The sequence below is a fragment of the Cololabis saira genome, chromosome 23 (genome assembly GCF_033807715.1).
Source record: "Cololabis saira isolate AMF1-May2022 chromosome 23, fColSai1.1, whole genome shotgun sequence".
NCBI classification, from domain to species: domain Eukaryota; kingdom Metazoa; phylum Chordata; class Actinopteri; order Beloniformes; family Belonidae; genus Cololabis; species Cololabis saira.
Window position 1 is genome coordinate 1835499 of NC_084609.1, and position 12377 is coordinate 1847875.

Genomic DNA, 12377 nt, shown 5'->3' on the forward strand with positions numbered 1-12377 from the left:
TACAAAAGTGGCAGCACCTGCATGAAAACTGTAAGGAATAAAAATACACTGAAACACTGGAAACATTGGAAAAAGCTTGTATTTTCACGCGTCATAACTGAACTCTAATCACAGCAGGCAGTGGCTTTTTGATAAGCAAATGGTCGCTAAAAAAATGTTATAATATTCGTATGTAATATTATAAAATATCTTGTTTGGGCCGGGACAAACGGGAAAGAGCAGATTAAATCCCTACTAAAGACTGGAGCTGGTTTCTGCACATCAAACTGTTATTGCTCCTTGTTTATAAGGCACATGTACCGGTATGTTTATACGACACATGCATTGAAGTGTTTATGGTGAAGATTGTAGCGATGGCTGTGTTTCAGACACATTAATAACGCTGGGGCTCATGTTGGTGAGAGCGCAGCACACCGACACCATCCGGTCCAGGAAGGACGTGTCCCCGTCCCCGTCCCCGTCCCGCATGTGCATCGGGAATTTAGAGTACAACATGGTGTACTTGTTACGGATGGTTCCGATCACCCTGAAAACGTCAGATCGGAGCTTGACGACTTTCCTGGAGCTCTTCGGGTCTGCAGCTTCCAGCTGGCAGCGCCCTCTGGTGGAGGGAGGGGGCGTTGCCCCGGAAACGGGGGCCGATGTCAGGAAAACGTTGGCCGTTATCCCGGAAACGGGGGCCGTTATCCCGGAAACGGGGGCCGATGTCAGGAAAACGTTGGCCGTTGCATCAGAAACAGGGGCCGTTATCCCGGAAACGGGGGCCGTTGCCTCGGAAACGTTGGTCCTTGCCTCGGAAACGGGGGCCGTTGCCCCGGAAACGGGGGCCGTTGTCTCGGAAACGGGGGCCGTTACCTGTGAATGATGAAAAATTGATGAAAATCTCACTTGGAAAAATCATATCCAACAAGATTGCGAAGAATATTGGAGTAATCAGACATATACGGCATCTATTACCAAGAAAAATCTGTATTAATTTACATTATAATATGATTTATCCTTATATTTCATACTGCAATGTCATTTGAGCAATAACCTTCAACTGTATCTTTATCCTGCAAAAACGTTTTAGCAAAATTTCTAATTTTATCCAATAGACTCACTAGATCCAGCCCGTTGTTCCAATCCCTAAGTATTCTCTTCCTGTTTTCATTCTTTATTTCAATTCAATTCCCATTTCCCAATTTCCTTTTTTTTTCTACATGCTGTTCGTCTTTACTTTTTAAAACTGTTGTATATTTTTATGTGCAAATAAACTAAAAAAAAAAAAAAAAAGTGTAGTCTCGACCGAAAGACAGAAAGAAAGAAAGAAAGAAAGAAAGAAAGAAAGAAAGAAAGAAAGAAAGAAAGAAAGAAAGAAAGAAAGAAAGAAAGAAAGAAAGAAAGAAAGAAAGAAAGAAAGAAAGAAAGAAAGAACCCTCATTAGATTCCTGTTTTTGTTTTCTAGCAATTTAGCTTATTTTCCTTAGTTGTCTGTTGTATATTTTTATGTGCAAAATTGCAAATAAACTAATAAATAATTAAAATAAATAAGCAGGGGGTTTACCTCGTTAGCAGGGGTTTTTATTCCAGAAACGGGGGTTTTTACTCCAGAAACGGGGGTTTTTACGATGAAAACCCGGGTTTTTACTCCAGAATCAGAGGTTTTCACGATGAAAAAGGGGGTTTTTACTCCAGAAACGGGGGTCTTTACCATGAAAACAGGAGTTTTTACTGCAGAATCCAAGGTTTTTACTCCGGAAATGGGGGTCTTTACGATGAAAACGGGGGTCTTTACCCCAGAATCGGAAGTCTTTACCTCGTTAGCAGGGGTTTTTACCCCGGAATCAGAGGTTTTTTCTCCAGAAACAGAGGTTTTTACCCCGGAATCAGAGGTTTTTACTCCAGAGTCAGAGGTTTTTACCCCAGAATCAGAGGTTTTTACTCCAGAATCAGAGGTTTTTACCCCAGAATCAGAGGTTTTTTCTCCAGAATCAGAGGTTTTTACCCCAGAATCCGGGGTCTCTACAGAATCCGGGGTCTTGACCTCGTTAGCAGAGGTTTTTACTCCAGAAACAGAGGTTTTTTCTCCAGAATCGGGGGTCTCTACAGAATCCGGGGTCTTGAGCACGGCACGCATCAGTCCCGCCCCGTCCCCGAGGTCGAACCCTCGTCCAGCCATCACCAGATCCCCCGGCAGCAGCTTGTCCAGAATCCCGCAGTGGTCGGTGATGTGTCTGTCGCTCACGTCGCCCGCCCAGCCCCGGGAGATGAAGGCGATGGATCCGAGCGGAGTGATCCCGATCAGGAACTTCACCACCGCGGTGTGAGCCGGAGCGTTACTGTTGGTCGGTTTCTGCGTGGAGATCTCAAAACAGTCCACGATGAGGACGACCCTCCTCCCGACGGCCTGCACGAACCGCTGCGGCATCGCCGCCTGCAGCGCGCCGCGGTCCGGCCAGCGGACCAGCGGGCCGACCCGAGCATGCAGCACGTCCACGGTGGCGGTGAACGCTCTGCCCGCCGTGCTCCTGCTCACGCCGAACATGTAGCCCACGTGTTTGATCGGTAGATTCAGCCGGAGACGCATCAGCGTCAGCAGGAGCATCTGGAACGGGGACAGGACTTTACAGTACGGGGTCAGGGCCGGCCCGACGACGCCCAGCACGCCCATCACCGCGTCCAGGTGGGGGAGGCCCGTGTAGTAGTTCACCTTCACCACGTCGTCCGTAAGGAAATGCTCGTCCATCTTCCTCAGACTGAGCTCCCGTTTCAGGTTCCTGTTCTCCTCCAGCAGACGGTTGATCTCATCCCGCCCTCGTTTCAGTTCCTCCCGCCCTTGTTTCAGTTCCTCCTGTCCTCGTTTCATCTCCTCCTGTCCTCGTTCCATCTCCTCCTGCCCTCGTTTCAGTTTCCTGTTCTCCTCCAGCAGACGTTTCATCTCATCCCGCCCTCGTTTCATCTCGTCCTGCCCTCGTTTCAGTTTCCGGTTCTCCTCCAGCAGACGGTTGATTTCCTCCTGCCGACGGGGACAGAAGTCGCACTCAGCCGCCAGTGTCACCTCAGATCCGTCCTCCGATGGTTCTGGAGTCTCCACTGGGGATGAGAGGAGATAGATATATTTTCAGGACCCGATAGAGCCTTATGTTCCTGGCAGAGCTCTCTGTTCTCAGAGTGCAGGTTTACTCGTAGTTCCTAGAGTATCTACGGTATTTTCGCGACCATAAGGCGCACATAAATTTTTTATTTATTTTTTTTAAATGTGCCGGGCGCCTTATGAAACGGTGCGCCGTGTCTATTACCTGAATTACGGTAATGTAAGGCCGGCCACCATGAGAACGGTAAAAAGAAAAGGGGGGGCGGGTGAAGCCCCCGTGAGTGGCGGACGTGAATGAGACCATCCAGGGCTGTACGCTTACTTTTTTGAATGGTAGCACTGGTGCTAGCAAGTTAAAAATTTTAGTAGCACAAATAAAAATTTACTAGCACACCCGGGTGGACAGTTAGTAGGGGTGTAACGATACACTAATGTCACGATACGGTACGATACACGATATTGAGGTCACGATAACGATACGATATTATAGCAGTATTTTTTAACAACCTTGAATGAGGAACATATGACTGGAAAAATGGTCTTTTATTTGAAAGACACAAAATACAAAACAATGCTGTGTGTTTGCACTATTGTTACAGTTTGTAATGCTTTATAACTGTTTAAGTTTTAAAGAGAAAGCCAGGCCAACCATTTTCCACAAACTGAACTAAAAGTAAATGTCAGGTTTGCATTATGATCTTCAGTTTCATACAATAAAAATATTTACCCACAAACTGAATAGTTTCTCTCATGTATGATTTGACTTTTTTCTTTTCCAGAAATGTAACAACTAAAATTAAATAAATAAATCAAAGTAAATAAATACATACAATTTTACATCATAAAAAAGATTGATTCATGCTCACCTTATAAGTGTAAGAGGAGATTTATTTTTGTTAAGAAGGTTATTTTGGTAATTCAGGGTTGATTATTTTATAAATATATTCTTTATATTCTGATGTAAATCAGGGACTATAATGACACTAGTCAGTTTATCTGTAGTGATTAGTGTGTTTTAGATTGGGCGGAGTGATACTCCACAGTACGGCACTAGGTGCTGTGTTGATGTTCTAAAATCCTACGCTGTTGAGGGACATTAAAGTACTCTGGAACTCAGCAGAAGTTTCCCCGTGTTTATCCTACTCACCACCCCAAAAAGGTTTAATTTAATAAGGTAAGGCTTAACTCTACACCAGCCTTACATCAGTAAAAGTTCAGAGCTCAAAACCTGCAAGAGTCCCGTGATCGGGACCAAAACGGTACTAGTTTCTTCTGAGCGGAGTAAGATTTTGGTCCGTGTTTCGAGGCGCGGTCGGATCATGGATGTATTAATAGTATTAATAACCTTTCCACACGGCGCCCCGGCCGTATGGTCGCGAAAATACGGTATTTATATATGAAATGTCAGAATAGGTAATTTTTTGACGACACCCCGGTTGAGAAAGGCTGATGTAGGTCAAGAGACATTCATAATGATTTTCAAACTTTTTTTAACATGACCCCAGCGCAACTCACTCGCACAAATGCGAGTGGATACATATTTCTCTTCGCACCGGATGATTTTTATTCGCAAATGCGATGAAAACTGTCGCACTGTACAGCCCTGCCATCCACTGAGCTGTTTAATGCGGAAACAGAAGATGAAGACTTTTAAGGATTTTCTTGATGTGTAAAGTTAAATAAAATACAATCAAACTAAGTTTTGCTCCCGCTCTATTTTTAAATAAGCACACTTGTTTGTTCTGCAGCGCGTGTGTGTTTTGCATGTCGGGAACAGAGGAAGCACCTGCCGTGGGTTTGCGGGTCCGATCGCCGCATCCCCGCTGCAGATCCGGCTGAAATGCCGGTGCTCTTTCCCCGGGAGCCCCTACTACCAGTGCAGGCGGGCTCCTCCGGTCCCGGCCGGTCGGAACCGGTCACGTTCCCCGGTTAAAGCCGCCGTGATGCGCGCTGCTGCAGCCCGACTTCCTGGTTCCCCAAGCGGGGTCCGATGACCTGGTTCCCGCCCGCTTTGGGAGCAGAGATTTCTGGGGTACGTCCCAGGTCTGATCAGCTTCACCCTCCGAGATTTTCAGCCAAATCTGTCGGTTACAAACCTGGTACCGGATCCCCGACATGCGCGCGTGTGTGTGTCGCGGCACGAAACACACACATTCTCGTTTATGTGGTGCTTGCCTGCCGCGCTGATGGACAGAAACTGTATGGTGATTTTTAAAAGAAAAACTTTGCATAAGACGTTTCCAGCTGGAGTCATTATAAGGGCGAATGAAAAGGGGGGGCTGGATGAAGGGATGATGATCAAGAAGCTGAGACAGGTCTGGAAATTCGGACTGGCGCAGCTGAATTAGCGGAGCGGAGCTCCTGTCGGATACAACCCCCGGTCAGATCCCCGACATGCGCGTGTGTGAGCGGGACCAGCGCGGGGGGATGGGGGGCGGAGCGGGAGCCGGGACCAGCGCGGTCGGGATCCGCAGCACAACGGGGTATGAAAAGTTTATTTACTCTTGTGCTTGCCTGGACAGAAACTGCCGGCTAAGGTGATTTTTAAAAGAAAAGCGTTGCCTAAACAGACTTTTCCAGCCAGAGTGAAATGAAAAGGGCTGGTGGCTGAGACAGGTTTATGTGGTGGTTTTTTTTAATTCTTTAATGCAGAAACAGAATATGAACCTTTGAAGGGTTTGATTGATGTGAAAAGTGGAATAAAATATCAAACTAAGTTTTGCTTCCGCTCTATTTTTAGCGCGTGTGTGTTTTGCAGCGCGCGTGTGTGCAGCTCCGTCTCTGTAGACGGCGCCTTTTGGGTCGGTGCGCCGTATGTGTATTTTAAAACCAAAAATGACACACAAAACTGAGGGTGCGCCTTTCCACACGGTGCGCCGTATGGTCGTGAAAATACGGTAAATGTAGATTTGGAGGGCGGGCGTTCTGCTATCAGGCACCATTACTATGGAACCAACTTCCAATCTGGGTTAAGGAGGCTGACACCACCTCCACCTTTAAAACTAAACTTAAAACCTTTCTGTTTAGTAAAGCCTATAGTTAGTGTTTAGTAAACCTCTAGCTGGTGTTGGTAAATCTCTAGGTAGTGTAAACTCTAGTGTGTTAGAGTCAGTAGTCATAGTTGCAGCTATAGAACAAGACTATAATAGTTAGTCTCAAATATAGCTTGGTGGTAGATATGCTGCTATAGGCCTATGCTGCAGGGGGGACATGATCCAAAACGTATGAAAAAATGTACGAATAACTGTAAAAAAAACGTACAGAAAAAAAACGCACGAAAAAACGTACGAAAAAAAAAATACGAAAAAAACGTACAAAAAAAACGTACAAAAAAACGTACGGAAAAAAAACGTACGAAAAGATGTACGAAAAAAAAAGTACGAAAAAACGCAAGAAAAATCGTACGAGAAAACGTACGAAAAAAAATGTACGAAAAAAAACGTACAAAAAAAACGTACGAAAAAACGTACGGAAAAAAACCGCATAAAAAAACCTACGAAAAAAAAGTACGAAAAAAAAGTACGAAAAAAACGTACAAAAAAACGTATGGAAAAAAAACGTACAAAAAGATGTACGAAAAAAAAGGATGAAAAAACGCAAGAAAAAACGTACGAAAAAACGTACAAAAAAAACGTACGAAAAAACGTACGAAAAAACGTACAAAAAGAACATACGAAAAAAAACGTACGAAAAAAAAACGTACGAAAAAACGTACGAAAGAAACGTATGAAAAAAAACGTACGAAAAAACGCATGCTATCAGGCACCATTACTATGGAACCAACTTCCAATCTAGGTTAAGGAGGCTGACACCACCTCCACCTTTAAAACTAAACTTAAAACCTTTCTGGTGCACGCCATTTTTGGCTTTTGAGTGCACGTACACTTTTAGTATGAATCCTACACTCTTTTATAAATGAGGCCCCTGGACTAGAACCTGCTGGTTCTGTAAGGTTCTGTGAGTCTCACCTGGTGGAATCAGGTCATCCACGGTGATCTCCACTATCTCCTCTTTACAGTCCTCCAGCTCATCTTTCCTCTCCTCCACCACAGGACTCTCATTCATCACCGCCAGACTCTCATTCATCACCGCCGGACTCTCATTCATCACCGCCAGACTCTCATTCATCACCGCCAGACTCTCAGCCACCGCCAAGGCCGGACTCTTATTCATCACCGCGGGACTCTCCGTCCTCCTGCGTTTCCTCCTCTGCAGCCTCTCGTATCGGTCCGTCTGGCTCTCCTTCACCTCCGAGTGTCCCAGGTTCAGAGACGGAGCCCAGTCCGGGTGGGACGTGTACATCTCCCCCGCGGGTTTCCCTGGAAACACAATCAACGTTAACATCTCCCCCGCCGGTTTCCCTGGAAACACCATCAACATTATCTACATTATCATCCAGAAACAGAAGGCTTGAAAACATATAGAACCAGAACGTTCTGTTCTGATGAGAACGGATTTGAATGGGTGCAGAACGTAGACTTCGTTTCCATCAGTCAAACCTGGGGTTCAGGTCAATATTCCGGTTACTGAAACATTGGGAATAATGTGTTTCCATGCGTGAGCTAACAGAGTTATCCCTGTATCCATGGTGATTAATCATTTATCTGGATCAAACCAGTGACACACGGAGAACGTGATGATGCAATTACCGTCATTTCTGCTTCTTCTTCCTGGATCCAAATTCACAACAATGTTTGTGTTGACCAAAGTTTTGACCAAATTTTTGCAACGAGAAGTGAGGGAGATAGGGAGCCCTCCTGTTCTGATGACATTTTTTTCTGGATACACAATGGATTCCTACAAAAGCTGGAAGCCGTTGTGCCTCAAGATTCTGTCCGTCGAGGACGTTGAAGATGCTTCATAATTGGATTTATGATAGCAGGATTTCTTCTAATTGGAGTGGGGATTTTCCTGGCCTATCGACAATCGTGTAAGTCGGCGACAGCCGTTCTGGTCCTTTCTGAGCTGCCGGACGTTACTGGAGGAATGAGCAAGGGGTTAAGCACTCAAACTTTAACGTTGGGGGAGCAAAGCCGTAAGCTGGATGTGATTCTTGAACAGAATCTCAGGCTGGCGGCGTCTTTGAGCTCATTTGCAAGATGGATAAGACCTTGGAGAAGTTGGAAGCTCGGCTTGGCGGGAATTGGTCACAAATTCGTCTGATTGGAGTCGCCATTGATGAACCAGAGACTGAAGGCAGACGGAAAATTACTGGAATCTGCCTGTTTCCTTTCTTTCAATACAATTGTTGATTCTATAATCTGGCCTTGACAGAGTGGTTTTGGCCGATCGCTCTGGTCACAATCTCCCTGGTGGAATGTAAACAAGGTGACTCTGCCCCCACTAACCCTCCCCTCTCAGGAACATCTGTGGACCCTGTTTCAGAACTGACCGAGCCGTCTGATAACATCAAGGACATTGGCTGAGAGCAGCTCTGGGGCGAAGTTTCACAGACTTACCGCTCACACACACAAACTCACTGATAACCACACACCCCCCAACAGCACCACGGAGGATAATCAACAGCCCAGTAGAAGTCGCCTTTTCCACCGTCTTCCAGCGGAGCTTGATCTGGTCTGGCGTTCCTACTAATCTTTTCACTCACGGTTATTCAAAGGGGTTATTGGTGTTTACATGGCCGTGTAACCGGGTTATTGCTAATTAGGGGTGGGTATTGGGAAGGACCTCACGATACGATACGCATCACGATACTTGAGCCACGATACGATACACATTGCGATATCCCGATTATGCGATATCCCGATTATTATATTCTACATAGTTCACCGAAAAATTTAAAAATGCATTACACACCTTAAAATCCAAGTTGTATAAATGTACATCAGATGATAGTGATGGATCTTAAAATCAGAGTTGCACGTTCATCAGATTATAATGACAATTCATGGGACAAACTGAGTCAAAACAATGTTTTATTATAATTATACAAGCTAAAGTTACAACATATTTGTATATGTTTTTCATATTATTTACATCATATGAAATTAACATTAAATTTAGTATGAGGTTGCTTTAATTATGTGGCAAATGATAATAAACACAAGAAAGATGGAACTAAAACCAAGGACAGGCACAGTGATGAGTCAGTATAGATATAAATCCATAAATAAATAAACCTCTGTCCATTATTTTTCATTTTTTTTATATAAAAAATAAATTATAAAATGAAATAAAACGTGAAATAAAACCGGAGCTCAGTGCAAGAACTCCCAGGGTTGGTAGAGAGTGGCAATGCCCAGGACTGTCACTTAGGTAGGAGCACTGGGGGATATGACGGGAAAAAGATCGGGGATAAAAAATATTAAAAAAAAAAAAAAATCGATATTCAAATTTTGAATATTGATACTGAATCGGCTGGAAAAGTATCGCGATATATTGCCATATCGATATTTTTGCCCACCCCTATTGCTAATATTGCACCAGTTTCCTCCTCAAGCCAATTTTATTGCATTTTCTTCTCTCATATCCCGGAGACTTTTATCCTCCGCAACTGGAAATCTGACAAACCCCCAACATTCACAGAACGGGTCAAAGATGTGAAATCTTTTATACCTTTAGAAAAGCTCAGATATAACAGATTCAAATCTCGCCAAAAATGTATAAAGGCCTGGTCCTGTTTCTTAGACTTCATCCTTACGGTGTGTTTCCATGACGTAGCTTAGCATTATTTTAGTCATGTTTACAGTGTTAATGGATGTGTGGAAATTGTACTCAATTGTACTAATAACTGACAGATATTTAGACTAATGTGTAACCCTTAACCGCCCATGTGTTATTCATCTATTTATTTAGTTTATCATCATTATTGTTGTTATTATTATTATTTTATTCATGTACTTATTTTATTTTATCCTTTTTTAATTTTTTACATATTCTGTTTTATTGCTATTATCTTCTTTGTTTGTGGGAACTGGGGAGGGTGGGATTTATGTGGGTTTTTTTGTCTTAAAAAAATACTGAAAAATCTTATAAATAAAGTTATTAAAAAAAATGTCCCACTGTAAATAAATATTCTGCTCCTGCTGCAGTGACTGGAGTTGTTACCATGGTAACTATCATAGTTATATTATATTTATATCATAGTTACATTATATTTATATCATAGTTATATTATATTTATGATAGAGCTTACATCTGGTATCAAACAGGTTATTTTTTGTAAAAATGATATATATTTATACAAATTAGTGTATAGTATAAAAAGTAAATACTGTATGTTTAATTGTGGAAAGGGGGGGGGATTAAATAAGTTTATATTTCCTCCCACTGCTTTTCCAACACGTAACTGAAATATGTGTTTTGATGTGGTTTTTTCTTTGTGGTGAATGAACCTGGATTAGTTTTCTTATCTTTTTTCTTGTTTTTTTATACATGTTTGAAATAAACTAAACGGAACAACTCCCCTCCCAACGGCAGGAAGTAGTACGTCCAAATTAATGCATCCTGCTGATATTTACTCAAAAGTGTGCCGAATTTAAGTTTACTTTTTTAGTATATACTGTTTAGTACGGCATTTTGGAGGCAGATAATGTATAAAAAGATAATCGTGCACCATGTTTAACCTACCAGACTGGGTTCAGGGTTTAGGTTTAACTCACCAGAATGAAAGTGCAGGGAACAGACCCTCATGGAGACCGGGACGGTGTTTTTAACCAGGTTTAAACCTGGTTTAACCAGAGTGAAAGTGCAGGAGAAAAAATATTTGAGAGGGAAAGATTTTTTTTTTTTATTATTGTGCACTTCGAGAAAAGTCGAAATATCAAAATTAACGTCGAAATACAATTTCAAGAATAAAGTCGGAATTTCGAGTTGAAATATATTTCCACTTTTTTCTCGATATTTCGACTTTATTCACGATATTTTGACTTTATTCTTGAAATTGTATTTCAACATTCATCTCGAAATTTTGACTTTTTTCTCAACATTTCAACTTTTTCTTTCTCGACATTTTGACCTTTTTTTTCTCGACATTTCAACCTTTTTTTTCCTCGACATTTCAACTTTTTTCTCGAAGTGCACAAAAAAAAATTCTCCTCCTCTAAAATATTATTTTTAACCGGGTTTAACCTACCATGATGGAAGTGCAGACTGCAGACCCTCATGGAGACCCCGATGCTGTTAAAGCTGATGTTTTTAACCAGGTTTAACCAGATTTAACCAGGTTTAGGGTTGTTTTTAACTCACCGTGATGGAAGTGCAGACTGCAGACTCTCATGTACATGCTGATGCTGTTAAAGCTGATGTTTTTAGGGTTTAGGGTTTAGTTTTTAACTCACCGTGATGGAAGTGCAGACTGCAGACTCTCATGTACATGCTGATGCTGTTAAAGCTGATGTTTTTAGGGTTTAGGGTTTAGTTTTTAACTCACCGTGATGGAAGTGTAGACTGCAGACTCTCATGTACATGCTGATGCTGTTAAAGCTGATGTTTTTAGGGTTTAGGGTTTAGTTTTTAACTCACCGTGATGGAAGTGTAGGGAGCAGACCCTCATGTACATGCTGATGCTGTTAAAGCTGATGTTTTTCCTCCTCACGGCTCGTATCCAGGCCATTCTCCGGTTCCTGCTGATCTCAGAGATCTGCTCTCCGTGTGTTTGTTTCCAGCTGGGAAACCGGTGGAAAGTTAGCCCGCTATCGTTCTTCTCCCCGCGGCGGTTGTGAGAGGAGCTGCTGCAGCCCGCAACGCAGCAACGAGCTACCATGATCAATAACTACTAATAACTACTAATAACTACTAACTATTACCACAAAACTAAACTAGGAGAGAGATCAGCTGCAGCCCAGCACGCAGCAGCGAGCTACCATGGTCAATAACTACTAATAACTACTAATAACTAATAAATACTACCACAAAACTAAACTAGGAGAGAGATCAGCTGCAGCCCAGCACGCAGCAGCGAGCTACCATGGTGAATAACTGGAAATAACTGGAAAAAAATAGAGAATAACTGGAAAAAACTGGAGAATAACTAGAAATAACTGTAAATAACTGGAGAATAACTAGAGAATAACTGTAAATAACTGGAGAATAACTGGAAATAACTGGAGAATAACTAGAAATAACTGCAAATAACTGCAAATAACTGGAGAATAACTGTAAATAACTGCAAATAACTGCAAATAAGTGGGGAATAACTGCAAATAACTGGAGAATAACTGCAAATAACTGGAGAATAACTGTAAATAACTGGAGAATAACTGCAAATAACTGGAGAATAACTGTAAATAACTGGAGAATAACTGTAAATAACTGGCAATAACTAGAAATAACTGGAGAATAA

At 42.5% G+C, this 12377-nt stretch overlaps 1 protein-coding gene across 1 annotated transcript; it reads right to left on the minus strand.

Annotated features, from left to right (window-relative positions):
• Positions 1 to 333: 333 nt before the first annotated feature.
• Positions 334 to 12156, minus strand: LOC133424555 (uncharacterized). The gene is made up of 5 exons (XM_061715228.1): positions 11577 to 12156; positions 11282 to 11300; positions 7045 to 7395; positions 1988 to 3075; positions 334 to 855 (listed from the first exon to the last, which is right to left on the minus strand). Exons 1-5 carry the CDS (start codon positions 11796 to 11798, stop codon positions 334 to 336), a joined length of 2202 nt encoding a protein of 733 aa, XP_061571212.1. The 5' UTR covers positions 11799 to 12156.
• Positions 12157 to 12377: the final 221 nt, after the last annotated feature.

Coding starts and splice junctions, on each gene's coding strand:
- LOC133424555 (XM_061715228.1), bottom strand. CDS start 11,798: ATGGTAGCTCGTTGCTGCGTTGCGGGCTGCAGCAGCTCCTCTCACAAC. Junction 3,076..7,044: donor GGATGACCTGATTCCACCAG/GTGAGACTCACA, acceptor TCTCATCCCCAG/TGGAGACTCCAGAACCATCG. Junction 856..1,987: donor TAGAGACCCCGGATTCTGGG/GTAAAAACCTCT, acceptor CATCATTCACAG/GTAACGGCCCCCGTTTCCGA.